The sequence below is a fragment of the Nylanderia fulva genome, unplaced genomic scaffold, assembly GCF_048542155.1.
Source record: "Nylanderia fulva isolate GAGA-0341 unplaced genomic scaffold, ASM4854215v1 Scaffold31, whole genome shotgun sequence".
NCBI lineage: Eukaryota > Metazoa > Arthropoda > Insecta > Hymenoptera > Formicidae > Nylanderia > Nylanderia fulva.
This window is the reverse complement of record NW_028190379.1, coordinates 2,294,487-2,317,476: the sequence shown is the minus strand read 5'-3', so window position 1 is coordinate 2,317,476 and position 22,990 is coordinate 2,294,487. Positions and strand designations below refer to the sequence as shown.

The window sequence follows — 22,990 nt, the reverse complement described above, 5'->3', positions numbered from 1 at the left end:
TTCGTCGTGCATGCTAAATTTCGCGATCGTCTCAGACGATCGGCTCTGTACATATAATTCTCCTGGCGTCTCGAAGAGAAATGAGATAATGACAGGGACGATGATTTTTTTTACACGGAATAATAATATATCCAGAAACAAAACATACACACAATTTTACCGGTTTCGAGATCCCTCCCGATGCAATAATCTTCGTGCGAGGATCTCCGTTTCTAATAATTATTACGGTATATATCTTCCGTTACGGGACTTCACGTGTGTGGCGAATATCGCGTAACGCGAAAACGCGCGCGTGAAGGAACCCCGTGAGAAAGCGGAAATTCTCTACGGAGGCCGTATGCGAGAGACGGCAGAGGCAACTGCTCTCTCCCTCGTCGATAATCGAAGGAAACCCCCGATGCCGGTGCACTTGTCGATGCGAGGCACTTTAAATACCGTCAGCGGGCTGTCCGTCGCTTTCACGCTAGCGTGTGGGAAGCCACGCGAGTGTCGACATCGCTCAAGTGGCCCGGGACTGACGTTTATCGTGCCGCGGCCGATCCTCCTCCCTCTATTATCGCGCCGAGTTATTTGGATCGTCATTGATAGACTCGTTTACGAGGCGGCCGAATCCGGCGAAAGCGTCTCCAAGCAATTTGACGAGGGTGATGAGAGGAGACTCTCTCACGATGTTCTATGTATTTATCGATATATCTCGATTGATGGTTTTTTATTTTCAGAGGGAGCTGAAAACACGGTTAAAGAGACTTTATTATTTAATTAGCTTGATAAAAGTGAAGGGGAATTGCGGTTTGTAATTACATTTATTAGTAGGTATAAATGGGAATGTGCAAAAATAAAACTACAAAAAATATGCGCGCGTTGATTAATTATAATCACACGCTTTGAGAATTATTATTGTGTTATATATATTACATAACTGTAATTTAAATCAAATTAGAGATTCTTTTTACACGTACACACAATTTTCTCTTTTAGTTTAAAGAACAAACAATTTCGTTTTTCCGTTTAACCGCAAAGCTATTACGCAATATTATTGTATATATATATATTTAATATCTGTTAGTGTCAGAGGTTTTATCAAAACACGACGGATGGGAAATTAATTGTGGTTGTACGGTTCTCTACGAAAAAAGAATGGAACGGGAAGGATGTTTTACCCGGGCCCTTGAGGAAAATCTTGTTGGCGCTCGTGGTACCTCGTTCATGTTCGTGACGAGGCTCCTCCAGACACTTCGAAGGCCACGATGCTGCTGCACACGACAAAAAGAAATTAATCGCAGCTATCGTAGCGCCGTGCTATTACATGGTGGCAAGGAGAGTTCACGCAAGAAACGTCGGGGTTGAGAAGCGCGTTCGCCGCGATTAATCCGCTTTTTTATGGCATCGTCCTTCTCCCTCGCGCGATCCATAACCGTCTCTGGACTTAATCCAGCGCGATGAGAGGACACACATTTGTTTTTCCTCTTCTCTCTCTCTCTTTCTTTTTCTTCATCGCGACGCTTCTCTCGCGCCCGGATAACGATGGCGCGGGAAAGCCTTAATAATTGTTTCCGTTATTTCCCGCGTTATCCGTAAGACCGAGCGAGAGTCCAGGAAGAAGCGGGAACCTGATGGCCTTAGAGCACGTTGCTGCAGGGACGATACAAAGGATCAAATCTGCTAGCTCTTAACGAGTCCCGGCTTAGGACGCGAATCCTCGGGGCGAAACTGGCTTTACAGGCACCGCCAGCGAAAGAGGGATGTTTCGGGAAAGGAGGAGGAGGAAAATGTCGTTGCAGAGGAAACAGATAGAGAAGGATTGCGGAGAACCCGGTCTCTCTCCCTCTTATCCTTGCTCGTCCTCCGTATCTCCGGTTGTAACAAGCGCCAGTGTAAAGTCGACTTCGGAGCTGACTCAGCCTTGGTGCAGTCGTGTAGTTTTACCTCTTCTAGTACGGCTTCGTGCAACCCTTTCCCGCCAGTTTCTCCGCCCTCGCACCCTCCCTTCGAGTTTCCTCTGTTCTTCGGCTTCAAGCCGTCCCATATCCAACGCGACTCTGCCGTTGTATCGAAATTCCCGAGAGCCTTGCACGCTCTCGAGACCAGACAAAAATGGTTGGTCGTTCTTCAAAGACGATGCAACCTTTCTCTCCCACTTTCTTCCCAAGAAGGGGGTCTTCAATCGGTAGCGAACAATTGATTCGTCTTTAAGAACTCGGAGGAGTCGATGATCGATCGATTGTTGCCGGTAATAATCGAAACTCGTGTGATCTCGGGACAAAAAAATGTTTTCCAGGTCTAGTTTGATGTTAATTAGCGTTAAATAAGAGTAGGAAAATTTTCGTACGGTTACATTTAATTCCTCTAAAGTAATATAAATTGAAAAGAAACTTGGCGAAATTCATTTCAACGTAACTAGCAATTTTATTCAATACTTTCGCGACGTTTCGACCATTTGGTTGTGGTCCTTATCGAGTGAGAATTCTATTACACAATAGTTTTTAACAATGTTGAAACATACAAGAACATATTCAAATGTTAAATTATGACGCAACATAAAACCACGTTAATCTCATTTTAATTGATGGGTATGTTTGTGGTCATAACTTAACATTTGAATATGTTCTTGTATGCTCACTTGATAAGGATCATAACCAAATGGTCGAAACGTCGTGAAAGTATTGAATAAAATTGCTAGTTACGTCGAAATCAATTTTGCCAAGTTTATTTTCATCACTAGCGTTCAATATTAATTTTGATTGATAAATTGAAAAGACTCTGAGATATATAAATAAAAAATCAGGTATGAAGACGAAGTATCAGATGATATTGAGCGTAACAAAATTTCCCTTTAATTTGAACGAGGGATGCTCCGAAGAATCGAAGGATCGAAGTAATCAAAATAATTAAAGAGGAATTTCAAAACAACCTGGCTTCTTATTAGGTCTTTTTCACGCCTGATTTTGTATTTAATTGTCTTGCAACCGCATCATAGATTTGATCTAATAATCTGCGATGTAGAACGATTGAAGGGAATTAGAGTGTAATATATGGATACTGCCGAGGTTTAATGCACGTATATTATAATCTTGGTGCAAGTTGCAACTTCGTGTAAGTCGAATAGATACTTCGCGCACAGCTAAGTTCGCATGTGGGAGCACGGTTACACCGTGTAGATACATTGCCGTTTGAAGTTTCAACGATCCCATTATTTTCATCTCGAACGAACTTCCGCCCGGAAGCCTTCGTTCGCGCGCGCGCGGCAAATTCCATTAATTAATACCTTAATGAGCGATGCTCGTTAAATTCGCGACGAGATTAAATAATATTTCTCAGTTGCGTTCCGGAGACTAGGTGGAACCGGTCGAGTCGTCTCGTTCCCTTATTAAAGTCACGTACGGCTCATTATATTTCTCTCGCGGTGTATTCTTTTAGTTAATTTTTTTCTTCCCCCGTTTCTTTCTTATTTTTCTCTCGGACGTTACAACGCGCGGCTGTAACGTTAACGTCGTCGAGGTTAACGCTTGGCGAACGAAACGAGATCGCCGCGACGAGATTTCAGAAACCGGCTGCTACCTTCTTCTTGCCTTCCCTCATGCGTGAAGCGTGCGTGACACGTTTTTACGCCTCCGGCGATCCGATGAGATTCCTCATTTTGCGAGACTCACGCCGTCCCGTCGATCTGACTCGCGCGATAGCGTTATACCTGATTGAATTGCATACAGCTGATTGAATTGATGTCATCGTTAGGTTCATTTGTTTATTAACAATGCACATTATTTAATAATATTTTAGATTAATTTTATTTTAATTTTGAATTAGTTTTCAAATTTTTGCACTATTATCTTTTCTGAAGGAAATGTTTATAAGTTTATATAATGGTATAATATAATACGAATAGGATGTTCGTAAAAGTATATAAATGTGTTATTTAATGGATCGCTAACATAAATAATGATTATATCATGTTTCTCCTCTCTCTACCTTTTCTTCTATCTACCAATTATCCCAATCATGATCCTTGTAACTGTTGGGGATACACCTAAACGGATATGCTCACAATGATTACTAGAATATAACTCTAACAACTATATAGATATTTTTGGATAAATATAAGTGGAACGAAAAAGTGGATAATTGATTCGAAAGCGTAAACACTTTATTTTCTGAGTTATGAAAATGAAGCGTACCGTCATATTTATACAACAATTAGAGATAAAGATTTTAGAACTGATGGATAATTTATTGAGCTTCGAATTGAAATGCGAAAATATTACATTTAAATTTAAAGATCATATATACATATACATATATATTAAAATGTAATAAAGTAACAAAAGATGTATTCTGATAAAATAATAGAAAGTGGAACAAAATAACAGATAGTACAATAAAATTAGTAACGATATTAGGGAAAATAAAAATGTCAATTAAGCGTATTAAGAATATTAGAATTTGGCGAGAAAGAAGCGAGAGAGAATTGTAAATATAAATGAAACAGTCGATGCTTGTGAAACAAAAAGATTATGTACGATATAAGCTGGAATAAAATAAATGACAAAAGAAAACTATGCAAAATATAAAACCGGTGCAAAGTTTAATGTAGTTTGGCAAAAAGAGTGATATTTATATAGAAGAGATTAAAGTTCTTAATTCAACGTATTGTTCGCGAAGAATGAAATTCGCGGTAGATGTGCACAAGAGTTAGGCGGAATGTGCACGCTGTCTGCATCGCGACTCTCATCGTCCCAACTCTTCTCTTTTCTGCCGCCCTCCGGGCTCTGTCTCATCTTATAAGGTACGTCCATATCTCGAAGTACAGCTGTAGCTGCCGTTGTTGCGGTTGCAGCCAACAAACGCCGGCAATCTCGCGTGAATCTTTTCGCCCGGTCAGTTTTCTCAGCTCGTTCTCGTCTGTCAAAATATTCGCTTCACGGACCAATTCCGTCACAATACGAATAATAGGAGACTGAAATAGAATAAGACTGTCACTTTAAGGCACATTCAATCTCAAAGTTAAATTTGAAACAACTGTTCTCCGTATTTTTTATAATTTGTGTCGTGCACGAAATAAGCCGCGTTCCAAAAATATTTTATTCCGCACGAAAAAAATGTTGCCTCTTTTTTTTTTTTTTTTTAAGGGAACGTAAATTATGTTTTCCATGTCTCCTTGTGTGTCAAAATCGAAAACGTAACAACGATATGTGACATAGTAATAAAATTGCAAATCATGATATAAGAGGGTCACCATTTATCTTTGTTCGTCGCATAATTTGGAACAAACATTTATGAAACGAGGCTGAAAGTCCGAGAGAAGAAACGGCAGGAGAGAAGCATGGCGGACGACGATGAATTCTCATTCATATAGATAAGACCCCGCCTCGGTAAATTTATATATTCACTGCGGTTTTCGCTGGAAACACGTATATCACGATTTGCGAATTTGGCGATTTATCGCAACGAACAAATAAATACACGTAGTGCGCGCGAGTTTGTATACTCTATAAATGTACACAATCTTCATCCCGATTTAAATAAAAATTAACAGCTGTGCGTACACATGTATAGGTACATACGTATACGTGTGTCGCAGTTCGAGAGTTTCATACACGTGCAAATTTAAGTATTTATTTCTCGATATTGTTCGCATGTAGATTTTACAAACAAAAAAAAAACTAAGTTTACACTGTACAACGGTTTCCATAATTTCTCGTAATAAGTTTCTATCATCTTACACGCTGATTGCGGCGCGTTATCTGTGTTTAGAGACAAGTCGAGCAACGGCGACGTCTCGCAATAACGATTTGCGGCGAAAGCACGATGCGCATAAACCATCCTCTACCTAGCCTGGTCCCGCTCGCTCGTTCAAATTCTGTCTCATCTTATAAGGCGAACGTCCATATCTCTGGACCGTTGCTGCCGCAGTTGGCCTTCCGAAGAACTTTCTCAATCCCTCGGATATCCCTCTCTTTCTTTCTCTCCTTATCCCTCTTTTTCTATTCCGTCTAGCTCTCTTTCTCCCCCAAAGCACTTGGAGAGAACCGTGTGCGTAAATGTGTATCAGGAATGATGCATGGAGACCGAGATCAGAAGAAGGGAGACAGTGGGGGAAGAAGCGGAGGTGGAGGGCACGTCGGGGACGAAGAGGAGGAACTAGTTATGGTAATGAGGAGATGCAATGATAGCTCAGCCGTTCGCTTCGAGTTCGTTCCCTCTCTCTCTCTCTCTTTTTTCTCCCTCCATCCTACTTGCTTCGCTTGACTCTTTACCTTCGCTCTGCCTTCGTATGGCGATGATCCCTGGGACCGCTTACGCACCTTTTTACGCCTTATTGTTCACCATGCTGTTATCCGCGCGACTTGCAATCTCTACTGCTGCATAAGCTGTATGCGTGAGGGACCGCGCGCATACGTCGCATAATGGGACGGCTGCTCACTTTAAACACGGTAAATAAGTCGCGCAGTGGCGCCGCATTATCTGTAACGTGAAATCATCGTTCAGACTGGCTGGTTTGCTTCTAGCACGTTCATGGATGGATTTTCAGAATTTCAAATTTTCTTCATTTTATGATGTTTTTTAAATTGGCCAACAGAGCCAAAGCACGAAAAATTAATTAGGCCGATTTAAAAAACATCATATTTATATTCTTAATATTGAAAGCCGATAAAAATATTTCTTTCTGATTTCTTAATTTTCTCTGCCTAAGTGCGCTTAAACTTACTATTTTCGATGGTTCGCTTAATGATAGCATGCGTGAGAAAAAATCCTACTAATTTACATTTTTTATTTCTCACGTAAATAAAATCGTTCAGACTGGTTGGTTTGTTTCTAGCACGTTCATAGATGGATTTTAAGAATTTCAAAATTATTTAAAGTACGCTTAAATATACTATTTTCAACGATATTCAACTTAGTGACAGCGTGTGAAAAATAAAAAAAAAACCGATTACTAATTTACATTCTTTATTTTTCACGTAGATAAGCTAACTTTTTAAACTGGGCAAAATTGATTTCGACGTAACTAGCAATTTTATTCAATACTTTCACGACGTTTCGACCATTTGGTTGTGGTCCTTATCAAGTGAGAATTCCATCAATTAAAATGAGATTAACGCAATATAAAACCGATCTTATTCAAAATTAATAATTAAAATTCTCACTTGATAAGGACCACAACCAAATGGTTGAAACGTCGTGAAAGTATTGGAATAAAATTGCTAGTTACGTCGAAATCAATTTTGCCAAGTTTATTTTCACCACTAGCGTCCAATATTAATTTTGATTGATCTAACTTCATCATTTGTTACGTCGTCATTATCGAGTTACACTTTGGAGTCCTATATACGAATGAATCGTTCCAAGTCTGACCCACCTATCTCTTGGTCAGCCCGACGAAAGGGATTCCGGTGGGGAATTCCGAGCGCGATAGCATCTTAAGAATCTTGGAATTTCTGAACCGCGGCGCGAACGAATTATCCGTGAATTCGACAAATTGTCGAGCCGTGTCGTTCGCGCCATTCTAGCAGCTTTTTCGTGTGCGAGACACAAAACGCGCCTGACACCAAACATATCCGCGCTTGTCCGCTCGCGTTCGCTCGTCTTGTTAAGATTATCAGCCAGTAGGAAGCCGCAGACCGGCGGTTTTCGTCGCCCCGGGATAAATTCCGGCTATTCGGCTACTTAACCCGTATTACGGCTAATTGGCGTAACGGCCACGTCCGTTTAATGGCTCGCTTTAACGGCGCTTTCATTTCTAACTCCGTGGAACTCTCTCCGCTCGTAATTCAGCGTCCGGTCCCCCGCGTTCAATTAACGCATGAAATTAGACCGCGGGGAACACCCCGAATTCTTAAGGCACGAATTAATCGTTCGTGCGATTTATCACACGATTCGGGGAAGGGAGATGCGATTACAATGATACAAAAGTACCGTCTATCTCGTCCAATTTCCGAGCGCGCGACCTAATCAATGTTTTCTCGTCTCATCTTTTTGCTTTCCCCAATTTATTAATACAATTTCAATTTTCTATTAAAAGTATATATTTTTTTTATCGTTCCCGACCTAATCAATGATTTCTCGTCTCATCCTTTTGCTTTCCCCAATTTATTAATACAATTTCAATTTTCTATTAAAAGCCTATATTTTTCTTATCGTTCCCGACACGTTTCGAAGACGTTAATCAATTTATTTCGAAGATTGCTTCGTTTCTCGCGCGATTATAATCATCCAGCGAGTAATAATAATAATCGCGGTTGACGACGCAGACTACGGAATGAATTACTGCTTGTCGTTCTCGACGGTTCTCGAGATTATTCCCCTCTGCGTGTTCCACAGCTGTGCCATTCGGCAAGAAGCCCGCCGAAAAGAGCGGCGTCGCAGCTATACGCAGCCTAGAAGGAAACGTAGCGTGATACCGGCGGTACTTTGTCACTTTCTCTCTCTTTCTCTCATTCTCCATCCCCGAATTCTTCTCCCTCGTCGTTTCGCGACGCCTAGTATTTCTCTGAGTCGGTAAAGACGCAGTGTTTTTTCTCCCCGGTGTCGCTGACACTTCTGGTACTCCAACGTCGACGTAGCTTTCTCCCATTGGCCGCGGTCTGACATACGCGGTAACAGTACCCGGCTCGAGATAAAGCGCAAAGAAGAGTGGAAATGACAAGACGCTCTGAGAAGACGACAATCGCGTGTGCGAAAAGCGGGATGTCGCTTTCTGAGAAGAGACCCTCGACGAATTCCGCGTTTCGAGATCCGATTCGTCTCTCCGGATGGAAGCCGAGAATACGAGAGAGTTTCTGGAACTGTTTCTAATATGAACTGGTTCTCTTTCTTATCGAGCAAACGCCGTTAAAACGTGCGAGAATGCAGTCAATAGAGGTATACGTTTTTTCGTAGAGCGATTAAAGGGTTCGATAAAATTAATTAATGATTCGATTAAAACTGATGACAATTAAGAGTCCGAATCGAGATTACAACATCGAAAAAATTGTATTTTTATCTTAAATACTTACCACTTCTTATATCTTTTTCTAAATAAGCGCCAGAAGGATCTTAATTTATTAGAGGAAGAGTTTCTAAATAGAGATATATTCTTTAATTAGATATTCGTAACATGCACAAGAATATACTTAATGGGATATTTTTTATGCATTGACATAGTTAACTGCACTTTAATATTAATTGATAGACTTATAAATTTGTTATAAATTTAAATAATTTAAATAATTGAAGTTTGTTATTAATTTATTATATATTATTTATTGCGAAACTAAAGTTGCCAAAAGAATATATTCTTAATTTACGAGGATATTCCAGAAAGAATATTTATTAAGAGAACTTATATAAAGTATGCATTTTAGGAAAATCATTTTTTCGGCGAAGTCTTATGACGCGCGAAACTTCGAACGTGAACATCCGCTCCGAAATAATTATACGAACAGCTGATTGCCGGTTGTCTAACGGGGGAATGTCTGGCGCGAAACTTCAACACCGCAGGCATCCAGCCGCAATCCATTGATCTTCGACGCTAACGTTATCTCCTTAAACGACGAACAATGGACGACGGCTCGACGCGAATCGCGTTTGACGTACGACTGTGAATTACGCGCTCGCGTGTACATTTTCCTATAGAGGAAAATTGCATTCGAGCGGATAATACGTCGCTTCTTCGGTTTAATACGAACGGAGGAATAATGGCAGCTAACATGTAGGTAACATCGTGCTTTCAATACAGTCTCGGGAACGAGCTTCGACTAAGCTTGCTAAAATGTACTCCGTCTAATTTTCTACAGACAAGCTTCTTCGATTAAATAGAAAATTCCCAAGAGAATTTTCCGCGATGAGCAAAAAAAATTTTTTTTTATCGATCAAGTGAAGTAACATCCATCATAATTGACAAACGTCATCATGACGAAGCCAAGCTGTTTAGCATATTCTTATATATTTCTTGAAAAAAATCGAGGTTCCGGGTTTATTTTATTGCTCATTTAAAATGAAAGGAAAACTCTTACACTTTTTATATCTCAATAAGTTTTATAGAGACATTGCCGATACATTTATCTCACTTACATTCACATTTTATCTTTCCCTCACTTTGGACCACTCGTTCGTTTGGTTTACATCTAAAGTGAACCGTGCAAATTCGCCTTAATACATTTAGACAAGATTCCGTCGTGGGGGAATTCACTTCCGCGCGATCCTACGGTTTTCGAGCGCGGCAGAAATTGGTGGGAGCGACGTCGAGCTGACTGGAAGAACGGCATTTCCCCTGAGACAGATGGAAAAAGAGACGCGGCTGATGGAGAAGAAGGTGATAGGGAGAGAGAGAGAGAGAGTGAGTGAGTGAGTGAGTGAGTGAGTGAGATGAGGATGGGAAGGCTAAATGAACGTCATCTGTCCAACCGCTAGGCAGCTCGGGTAAATAAGTTATCAAGAAACCCTTTCAGACATTCGACGAGGAATTAACGGAACGGAGCTCGATTTATCACGCGTCTTTGTATTGAAATTATCTTATCTCGGAATCGGACGAAACAATTTCTTGGACGACTACTTTCAAGATGAAATTAATTTGCTAACTTGATTGTTGCCTTTAATTGCCGTGGCAGAATTGTCGCGTGATTTTATTACTGTGTTTTCAATTTTTTCAAGTTGTATCTTCAGCTCAGACGAGAACTGACTTGAGAAAGAAGCATAATTATAACTCTTGATAATTTCATATTTCTAATAACTAATGAAACACATACAAAAATGAGAAGAATTCTTAAATACTATAAAAAAATAAGTATATATGTACACGAAATATTTACACATAATTGCAATGGTATAAAAAACACAATTAATTTCACATTTGTCGCAATATATCTCAATCCTCTCATCGTGTCCCGTATTCGAAATGTCGCAAAATTTAAATTTAAATATCGGATCGACATTTGCCGTGTAAAAATCGTCGGTCGTAAATATCGCGCCGCGAAAAACTGCAATATTCTCATTTAATTTCGTGGAAATCATTTTACGACACGCTCGTGCGCTCGTTGCGTCTGACAGACAGAGTCGCAACATGTTTTCGGTTCTCTCTGCGGATCGAACCCCAGGTATCCCGTCGATCCCGATCGCTCGCTGCGCTTTAACGGTGACAGATATATCGTATCGGACGACAAACCGCATGCGTAGCATGAGAGCGCGATTCTCGTGGACAGGGGGCAACTTTACGATGCTTCGAGAGAAGCAACGTCGGGGCCAGTTGCCGCTAATTTTATCGGCTCGCATGAGAGAGACCCTCAAACGCGCAGGACTCGTTTTACCAGTTCGAAGATCCGAAAGAATGTTATTTTTTTATAAGTATCTATTATCATAATTTTTTTAACTCTTTTCCGATTTATTTCGCTCTCTATATATAATTCTTAATTTTTGGTTTTTAATTACGCACTCGACGATAAAGAGCTTAACAGAGTACAATTTCACGATTGTGAAATAATATAATACTTATTCGCCTGTGCACTACTGTCAGATTAAAATTTATTATTTATACAAAATGTGATTGTATAGTGAAAGTTGAAATAAATTATTGATGATAATAATTAAAAAGTATTTTATAGTGTAGGCATTTTTTTATAAAGACGTTAACCGACGATGAGATTAGCTGATTTACGTGTTTTGTTTGTCGACCTCGTGCCGGGTACTTATTTATTTGTAATATTTATTATTGAAAGCGTTCTGAGCGATCCTTTGTTTGTCGAGAAAACCGAAAACACATCTCTGCGCGATGAACGAAGGTAATTCTGATTGGTCCGATGTTTCGGGTAGGGAAGGTTTTAACACCGGGTATAAATATGCCGACTTTTTGGGAATCGACAGATAATAGAGAACCGAACAGAACAGATCATATCTCTCTTCTTCGAAACATCGAACGACGGCGAAAACGGCAAGATACGGCTCTGAAGAACTGTCGACGTGAAGACGTGTAATATTCACAATTGCACATTATACATACATATACATACTATCATTTTGCGTTGGAATAAATTAAACCTTTGGCCTATCCATTGAAACACGATATCCTAATCGAAACGGTAAGAGAAACATTCTATTTCTCTCTCTCACGCCCATCAGACGCCTACAGTAAATCAGAAGTGGGATCGCGGCGTTGCACCCGGTTTCGCGAATTCGGCCTGGGAGAGGCGATTCGGGAGTTCGCGATACGCGTCGAGTGTGGGACGCGCGGGTGGAGACGATCAACGCATAGTGATCTTTGGGTTGCGCGAGTGTCGGGACATCGCGGAGTGCCCGAGGAACCGATCGAGCAGATCTGAGGGACGGTGGCGGAGTCGATGCAGCCGAGTGATTTCACCATCGCTGAGATGAAGGAGGCTCTTCGCGAGAGGGGACTGACCTTGGGAGGGTCGAAAGCCGAGCTCATCCAGCGCCTGAATGCCAACGATTCAGGCGTATGGGCGAGATTAAGCGAGCAACGGAGGCAGGAGAGATATTCGGATGGCATCCCGGCTTCAGGAGGTGTGCGTTCACCCAGTGAACAGGGTGACGCCATGGAGATGGAGACCGTGGACGATACGCCGAGACGAGGAGACCGAGTGAGGATGACGACGCCGGAACGGAGAGAGCATGACGACGCGACGCAGGCAGAACTCTTATTACTGCGTCGAGAGCGAGAAATTTTGGAGAAAGAGCGACAGTTGCTCCAAAGAGAAATAGAAATGATGAGGAGTGCAGCCTCGACACCGACGATGACGAACGGCAGCGTTATTTCTGCGTTCGGCGGTGTGAGAGGAATTAAGGAGCTGCTGCCTGAGTTTGACGCGACGGACAGCACCTTTTGGAGATGGAGGCAGCAGTTGGAGCTGCTGAGACGCACGTATCAGCTGGACGAGAATTCGACGAGAGTGTTGATTAGCTCTCGGTTGAAAGGCCGTGCGTTGACCTGGTTTTACTCAAAGGCCGAGTATGTGACGCTGGACCTGGAGGACCTTCTGCGAGAGATGGAGTCGATGTTCGACCTGCGGCCAGGAAAGCTGACACTGAGGAGAGAATTCGAGGTTCGTGTGTGGAAAGGAGACGAGCAGTTTTGCGATTATTACCACGAAAAGGTGATTCTCGCAAATCGCGTACCAATCGCGGAAGACGAACTCCTCGATTACATCATCGAAGGAGTGACGGATCCTCGGCTGCAGAGTCAGGCGCGCCTGATGAACTTCCAATCTGGAAGAGAGCTATTGAAGGCGTTCGAGAAGGTGGTTCGAGGGAATCCAAAGAGACCAGACGTCCGGCCAGGGAGAGACGGAGCGAGGACGACCAGCGGAGGAAGAGCAGAGACGGCGACGCGGGGAGACTCGACGGGGTGCTATAAGTGTCGCGAAACGGGACATACCGCGGCTCAGTGTGTGCGACCGCAAGCGAAGCGGGTGTGTTATGTGTGTGAATCTCCGAATCATTTCGCCAGAGAATGTCCAAAGCGAAATCGGTCCGCGGCGTCGGAAACGCCGAACAGCGTTGCGCAAACTACGTCGATGAACGTCGTGCAACCGGTTGCATTATTAAAGCCATATACAATCACTGTAAAAATTATAACTGAAAACGAGAATAAAGGTTTTGACAATTACGTGGTGGACGCAATCATAGATTCGGGTTCTCCGATCAGTTTAGTTAAAAGCGAGATAATTCAGGGCGATTCACGTCTGCTCGAGAACGAGAGCATCGATCAATTTTGCGGAATCAACGGCTCGCGGTTAAATATCGACGGCATCGCTCACGCTGACTTAGAGGTGAGAGGCGTGCGTTTGGAAATGAAATTTTACACGGTGCCCCATAGTACGATGGCGTATAGCGTATTACTCGGTCGGGATTTCCTGAATTGTCCGTCGCTGCGTGTAACATTAGGGCGAGATTTTGAAATTACAAACGCGGAAGAAGCGCGCGTTAGTCAAATGATGCATATTGAATGCGACGACAATGTGGTATGTTCGAGCGAAAAAGTGAAAATTAATCCGGCGGTTGATGAAGATACCACCGAAAAGATCTGCGAGGTCTACGAATCTCATGGTTTGAGTAGTTTTCGAGCGGAGAAGTGCGTGCCGGATCTCGAGAGGGTTATCGCATTAAAACACGAACGACCGAGCGATGAGAGTATAGAGTCTGCGTTGAATGATCCGGTGCCATGTAACATCAGGGACGTACATAGGTTCGTCGGACTCGCGAGTCATTTTCATCGATCTATGCCGAGATTTTTATTGGTGGTGTGGCGATAATATCGTCACATATTCCCCGGGTATAAGTAGAGACATACAAAAGGACGAAAACAAAAACGAGACAAAATAAACCAGTAAAGAGAAAACATAACAGACGAGACGTTTGACAACTAGCATCGAGACAGAAAAAAGAATAATAACACGAGTGAAAAAGATTAGGTGAGAAGATTCTCGAATGTCAAGAAGATAGGCGACAAGAGGAAATGTAACGCGCGATCAGGAGATTCGGTTTCCGACTGCTGTCGCGTGCGGATGTATACCGCGAATATTCTGTAGCGAACTCAAACGCAGCAATTATAACAGTTCTCATATTAAACCGATTTTGATTATTTACCCACTGACACACACAGATCCTCGCCTGCACCGGTGCATAAGAACACGGGACATAAACGATTATTAAAGTGGCAAAATCATTGTACGATTTTATTCGAAAAAACTCTGTTTTCAAGTTTGGGCGTCACCTGTTTGTCGTCATCGACGTGTTCGCTAAATTTATCCGGCTCTACCCGCGTAAGTCAACAGCATCGGAGGAATCGGTAGAGTATCTCTTTAAATATTTCTGCGCGTATGGTAAATCGAGACGTTCAATTTCGAACAGAGGAACTTGTGTCAAATCTGACATATTTGAGAGATATTTGGGATCCGGTGCTATAGAGCACGTATCAATTGCTGTGGGCACGCCGAGGGCAAACGGACAGGTGGAAAATATAATAAAATGATAATTCCGAATGTGAAAAAATTGAGCAGCGAGGTGATGCGAGCGATCTATTACGCGATCCAATTAAGGTGAGCGATTATCCGTAGCGCGACCTCGACGCGAGATAAACCTCAGACAAATATTGACGAAGCGCACAAGAAAAAAAACGAGATGTGATATAATTTGCGACGGATCAAATGCACCCGTATATTCGAGCATGATTATATATTATTTGGTAAAGGAATTTTATTTATTGCGTATTGTAATTTTGGTAATAACGTTGACTGGGACGGTCAAAAAGTCAGGATGGCCGAGCTGTAGGCATTTTTTTATAAAGACGTTAACCGACGATGAGATTAGCTGATTTACGTGTTTTGTTTGTCGACCTCGTGCCGGGTACTTATTTATTTGTAATATTTATTATTGAAAGCGTTCTGAGCGATCCTTTGTTTGTCGAGAAAACCGAAAACACATCTCTGCGCGATGAACGAAGGTAATTCTGATTGGTCCGATGTTTCGGGTAGGGAAGGTTTTAACACCGGGTATAAATATGCCGACTTTTTGGGAATCGACAGATAATAGAGAACCGAACAGAACAGATCATATCTCTCTTCTTCGAAACATCGAACGACGGCGAAAACGGCAAGATACGGCTCTGAAGAACTGTCGACGTGAAGACGTGTAATATTCACAATTGCACATTATACATACATATACATACTATCATTTTGCGTTGGAATAAATTAAACCTTTGGCCTATCCATTGAAACACGATATCCTAATCGAAACGGTGAGAGAAACATTCTATTTCTCTCTCTCACGCCCATCAGACGCCTACAATAGCAAAATAATTTTGTTACAAGTTTTGCTATTAATATTATTACAATTAAAATTATTTTCTTCAATCCACGTTATATTTAATACAAGATTGTGTGTGCAATATGAATGGCAAATTATAAAAAAATAAAATGTCAATAAAATATTTCGCCCTGGACAATTAATTAAGGATGATCAGCTTCGGAAAACGAGTAAACTACCGTCATTCGTTTTTATGCTTGGTAACGAGAGTCAGTCGAATAGTTTCATCATTTTTTTTTTTTTTTTTTTTTTTAAATACGCTAACGCGCACACAAAACGCCAGCAGTCCGAAATATATTAGCAATGAGAAAAAAAAGATGTCAATTCCAGCGCGGTCTCTCGTTTTACGATCGTCATGGACAGTGCGATCTCGCGGCGGTCGATTTCGTCAGGTACGAAAAGCTCGAAGCTCGTATATATGTATATACATATATCGTCGATACCGGAATTGCGAAATATTCCGCGGTCCGGCAAATCGTTTTTCAATAATTGCTCGCCACCGCGTACCGCCAAGTACTATCGTGAAGGCGATAGAGAGAAAAATGCTCGGTTCGCCTCTGGAAATTCGTGACGTCGACTCATCAGTTCGCCAGCCCGCTTAATTATAAGATAAAAATATCATTCCGCGATCGCATTGGATGTCGATATTGTGAGCGCGCGATATACCTATTATAATAATAAAAAGAGCAGGAATCAATGCACACTTTATTGATCTTGTACTTATTTTAAGATTCTCTCCGCAAGCACGAGATTTCAAAGAAGAATAATAAATCTTCTATATCAGGTTACTTAAGTATGCAATACTTTTCTACGCGCAAGAGATTATTTTATAGCGAAGAATCTTTTCTTCCGTATTTTTGTCAAAATTGTTAATAAATATTACTGTGATATGAGAAATCAGAATTTTATTAAATTTTAGTTGCATCTATATTTATATTTAGAAAAAATGTATTACATAATTATATTCATAAATTTGCAGGAATTTATTTTTTTATGATTAGAATTATTTCACAAATTATAATTTTTATTATTGAAATAAATAATTGATTATTTTTAATCGAGTTACAGTTTTCAGATTTGTCAAATCTGTCGTGTCATATCACTTCGATCAAGTTTGCATTCTGTAAAAATTTACAACGTATAATACATCGCATTTTAAATATTTATGAATATAAATCCATTTTAATAGAAAAGCGAAAGTACTCAAAGGGCATAAAAAAACGACGCGTTTTTCGCGCATTTTCGAAGAATAAACGCTATATGCTATACGAACTCGGTCAGATTGCGAGGCGGAATAAGTGGGGATATAAAGGTAGGGGAACAGATCGTTAAACGGCAGTTTGCACAGGGAGCAACGGCACGCGTGAGGATTACCGGAAGAAATTTTCGTCGCACGGCCCACCGAGGGCTCGTAATTCGCGATCGCATGTTGATTAAAGCGAAGTTAAGATCGCTGCAGCGGGCTTATGCAGCAGCAGTGCGCGCACTTTACACGTCTATATATATGTGTGCATGTCCCTCCCGCGGGATTGGCGCGCGAAGGCATCGAGTTTCCCGAAAACGGCGCATATACCCGGTCGACAAGTTGTAGCCGTGCGCTTCCCGTGGGAGCTGCTCGCGAATTAGGCTAAATAGTATGCGAGGAGTTTATTATCATGTTGCGAGAGATAGGGATAACTGCAATTATCGGCTGCAATTATTTCCGTAACGTTCTGCATACAATTTGCTTATTGCTCCAATTTAGAGAACAAAAAAGGGATCGTTATTAATTGGATTGATTTTTAAGACCCGCTTGAGATGTTTAATTAAAGAAGAAAATGGCCTAGAAAATGCGAAAATATATGAAATGCATTTTACTCCGATTTTATTTTAATTTTAATTGCGATACTATTTTTGAAAGGGGAATGATCGATAACTACGATTTTGTATTTTATAATTGCCGCAGGTAATCAATTTAAATTTTCACCCTTAAATTTCGTTAGTTTTTTATCCTGTTTTGCATAACTATAATTAATCACGAAAGCATACATATTTTGACACTTTTTCAAATATGCATAGTTGATGAGCAAAAATGACAACACAAAAATCCCGGAAATGAATCTTTTATATAATGGCACAATTTGCATTGTTGTATTGTAAAACGTTGGATTTAGAATTTAAAATATTTTATTGAAAAAAAAATATTTTTTTTGGTCATTTTTGTAGACATACACAAACGTTTGTCGTGACGTTTTATTACAATCCCTTCGAGCCATGCAGAGAGATGAGTCACATGGTATTATACTGTTTATCCTATTCAATGCGGCATCCCTCCGCCCTGTCGTGGAAACGATTTCGCTCGAAAAGAGAAACAAAAATAAAATAAAAAAACAAAAATAGAGAAAAGAGATCGCACGAATCGTTTGTCTCGCGCATCGCGGACCGTTGATCTTCGCGGCGCAGGAAGTGATAAGTCAGCGACTGCAGAAACAGCAGTGACGTCACTGAAAGATAGAGGAAGAGAAGCGAACCAACGAACGAGAGAGAGAGAGAGAGAAAGAAAGAAATGGGGAAAACGAGAAGCGCGTCGCTATGCGGTTGCACACGATTTATCCTGACTCTCGCGCTTTTTCATCCGTCGGCTTTGTCTCGCAAGTTATTAGGGATCGTATCGCCGTGTCTCTCCCCTTTCTTTGCCTGCGTCGCAAAAGTTTTTCGGTGACGCGAGACGGCGTCGAATTCCCTTCCGGGGTCACAGGACCTCATCCTCGATTCGAGCAATTTGCGCCTGCAACGAAAGCAAGCTATTGGAAGCGAAAAATTGGGGTTCGACCTTAGTAGGATTTTTTAATATTAAATATTTGGAACTGTAAATCAAACTTTTCTATTCATTTTAAACAACTATATATAAGTTTATTCTTACTATTATTATTGTAATTTTTTTTTTTGACACATTTTCTCTTGGTACGAACGGTTCATTTTTTTAATGGTATCTATAACACATTACTAGTTGTTGCGTTACGTATCTCTTGTTCTAATTTAGCTGTTTGGGAAGAATTTCACCCTAGAGCGTAATAAACATTCTCTCTTTCTCTCTATCTTGCCACATTTATTACGTAGATTTATTGCACACGTGCAATTTTCGCTTCGGCATTTCCGCGTCCTCAATTTACAACAACGGGCATCAATTATGGTGAAATACGATGAATAATTGAGCTCCTCGCTTCGCTCGCCGATTTTTTCGCGTGGCTCTCATCGTCGTTTTCTAATCGCGAACCAGCGACGCCTGGCGCGCGAGTAATTAGGAATTGTAATCCTTCTCTCTCTCTCTCTTTCTCTCTCTCTCTCTCTCTCTCTCTCTCTCTCTCTCTTCCGGATGCCTGTCTGTGCGCGGAGGCTGCGCCGGTAATTAACGTCCCGGGTGTATAGTAATTTATTAATAACGTACGGGGCTTGCTTAAGCAACGTCCCGCGATGGGACCTCCGGCACAGGCTGCCGCTGCTTCTGGATATGGTATACGCGGCGGATCCTTGCGGTAACCTCACGCAGCGGGTATTAATTAGTACGGGATCAAGTTGTAATTAAAATAAATCCAAACTATTAAAATGGGATTATTATGAAAATTTACGATAAGGAAGCACGCAAGCACTTGTTTGTTGAACACTTGATAAAATTCTATTAATCATGTCTCACGAATTTTTCATTCGTTGATTAATTTTTCATAGGAGAGATGAAAAAATTAAGGTACCTATACAAAAAAAAAAAAAAAAAATAAAAATTAATAAATATATAAAAAATATATTTAAAAATTTTTTAAATTAAGGATCGAGTAAAATTATTACTTTTTTATTACCGTTATTAACGTAAGCTTGTAAAGTATGAGATTAAGGCAACTGTGTAAGTATTTGCTGCATGCTAATGCAATTCCAGAAATTATGGAATAATTTGCGATATGAGAAGTAATTATATTTATGAAAATAAACATGATAAAATGAAAAATATATATGCACATACATATGAATTCATGAAACGTGATTCACTGAATCACCGACTACACTATAAAGCAATGGATAAAATAAGTGCTAGCATGAATAATCATTTCCGGAATGACGCGATAAGCCTACCGCTCGACGAATAAAAAATATTCAACCTGCTCTATATACGAATTATATTGCATTAGAGGGAACAGTTGTCACAGTAAACCACATCGCCGCGAGCTACTTAAACCGCTGGGAGGAGGGGGGATTAATCTTATTTCTGGTCTGCCACGGCGAGCAAGTCCTTTAATCCGACGAATGCACCACCGGCGTCAGCAAGGGGTAGAAAAGAGAAGACGCGTGTGAGGGAACCAACGAGATCTCCCTCGTTTTCCCTGCTTTTATGTTTCCCGGGATATACATGTATATATATACATATATATACACGTCCTGTTGCACGAAGGCGTCGACGCACGTTGCTGCGACCTCGCGAGTGTCAAAAGAGCGGATGTGTCGTAAAAAAGCGGAGAAATCCAAGAACTTGCTTGAGGATTACGACCAACCCGGAGATCACACCGTATGATAGCTCGCGACGATACTATCGCGTCCAGCGACGAGTAAGATTGAAACATTTGTCGCGATCGTCCGAACGCCTCTGGGACTCTGAGGACCACCGTCCACGAGTCGATTAACCCTCGACCCGCGGAGCTGGTCCTTTTTTCCCAACAAAAATCGAGAGAGCGATCAGAGCGCGGGAAAAAGATTCGAGGTGTTACCCAGGTAAAAGGAAAAATATAAACTACATCGTGAGAGATCTCTGTTAAGCTTCATAAAACTCTTGCTGATATCATTCTATCTGTATTTAATCAATGGATTTATCTAACATTTTTTTTTTTTAATCGTATTTAGTTATTTTTTATATCGCAAAATATTTTAGAAAATTACGATAATAATACAATCTTCAAAATACTTAAGGGATACAAAAAATTGTTCACGAAATATTTAAACTTTAAATAGCTGTAATTTTTTTTCCAAAAATGATAATCTGAATTTTAAAAAAGGGTTTTAAAGCTTGAAATCTCTACTTTCGAAAGATTATAGTTTTTTTTATCTTATTTAATTCTGATATCTTTTACATATAAAAACGACGAACATAACGAAATGGAAAAATTTTTTCTCACTTTGTAGACATGTCGCATACACAAGCAGAGTTGGAAAAGTTTTTTGATATTTTCACGTTAAAGCCTAAAGTTTTTCCTGTAAAATCGTTTTTTTTAATTTAAATTTTGATCTTTCCTTATCAAGTTATCGCAAATTGAAGAGAAAATGTCATTTTCACTTTTATTGTACATAACTCCGTTAAAAATCATCGTACACTAATTTTAAGAATGAATTCTTAAAGCTGAATCTTTGTTCTATAGTATTATATAGAGACTGCATTTTTTTTAACTCGTAAACTTTTTGCAAATAGATGAAAATAGCGAAGAAATTCACGAGTTTTCTCTTTTTTGTTTAAACTTTGAAAAGAAGTTACTTAAAGTGATTAAAAAAATTTTATCGACTGAAATTTTTGTGCCTCCTAGTATCTCAAACTTGGCAAAAAATCACAGCTGCAATAATTTCTTTATAGTGATCCGTTTGTTTAAAATGATCGATGTGTACAATATGTTGATTTGCTTTGATAAAAAATTAAAAAAAGTAAAATCCGTGGCAGAACAATCTTTCTCCACTTTCACATCGATCATTTTAATACGGATTACTATAAAGAAATTTTTACGTGAAAATGTCCAAAAATTTTTTCATATCTTCTCGTGTACCTATGTACGACATGTTTACAACGTGAAAAGAATATTTTCCATTGCGTTACGTTCGTCGTTTTCGTATGTAAAAATATCAGAATTGAAAAAAATGAAAAGAGCTTATAATCTTTCAAAAGTTAAGATTTCAAGCTTTAAATCCTTTTTTAAATTTAAATTATCATTTTCGCAATAAAGTTACAGTTATTCAAAATTTGCTTATTTTTTAAACAGTTTTTTTACCCCTTAATTGTTTTGAGAAGTGTAGAATAAAAAATAATATTATTTAATTCTTAATTTAAAATATTTTGTAATAATACAAAAAATAAAAATTGACAAAATATTTTAAATACAAATCATAGAAGAGGTAAAAGAAGAAACATAAATATAAATCGTATATACGTATATTGTGAACAGCATTTCAGAAAAAGGAATAAGAACGAATGCAATGGTAGGCTCGTTCTTTGCCGCTTTGATTTATCCTTTCCGGTAATTTATTCCCGATCATTCACTTTTGTCCGTACATCATCTCATGATACGTTTGTTTTTGCACGAAATGATCTCCCGATGATGACAGGTCCGAGCGCGCAAGAAAAAGCAGAAAGCGCAGATTTACTTTTCGATGAGTTATGCGAAGAGAGGGCTCTTTTTCTCGGCAACGAGGTCGCTTGTATTTTATTTAGCTGCCTCGAGTCGCTGCATCCGTCGAAGCAATTTGAGGCCGGACGAGCCCGCGGCCACCCTGGGACACGACCTCGCGTCGCGACAGGAAAATAAAAGTGTCCTGTCGAAGGACGCGTTCTCCGGTGTCACTTGGAGGATAAATATTAGTAGTGGCGGCCCGGTCACGCGCGCGCGTGCACACATAAACACACACGTACACAAAACACGCGGGATCCGGCTCAGTGGCCGTGAAAACGTAAACGACAGCGCGAGGAAGACTGATACGATACGGTGTCGCGAGATCCTCGTGAGAGTAATTCGAGGGAAATATAGCGACGGAAAATACGCGAAGAGTTTTCCCTCCGGATAGAGCGTGCCGCAATAATTTAGATGATATAATAGAAAATTTACGTACACTTGTATAAAGCAAGTTTTACGAAGATAGAAAAGTAAGATACGCGACGTTTAATGGGCTCGTAATTTTTATTCAGGCTCCAAGTGATTTACAACCTATTTCAGTTCTCCTTTGTAAATCTCTCGCATAAGCGACTTCGAATCGAAAGGATTAATATCTGCTGCACGTTTAACATGCAGTCGCGCACGTACAATGAGGAGGTCCTCCTCGCGTATCTCTTCGGATTTAAGCCGCACGGCTCGAAGAGAAAACAATCGGGACGATCGAGTCTTGGATCCACAAAGAGCAACGCGATCACATTCGAGCGGTAGCTCGAGAGATTTCGAGCTGGAAGGGCGAGTTGGTTTTAAGGCACGTCTCTCGATGG

General features: G+C 40.4%; 2 protein-coding genes across 2 annotated transcripts in view; both read left to right on the top strand.

Annotated features, from left to right (window-relative positions):
- The window catches only part of olf413 (DBH like monooxygenase olf413), a 214,656-nt gene that overhangs the window by 118,576 nt on the left and 73,090 nt on the right, over nt 1–22,990 (top strand). The window lies entirely within an intron of this gene.
- Nucleotides 12,300–14,159, top strand: LOC146722485 (uncharacterized). Its single transcript, XM_085484763.1, is given in 2 exon segments — nt 12,300–14,042; nt 14,044–14,159. Coding segments are annotated over 2 exon segments (1,785 nt in total). The 5' UTR covers nt 12,300–12,305; the 3' UTR covers nt 14,092–14,159.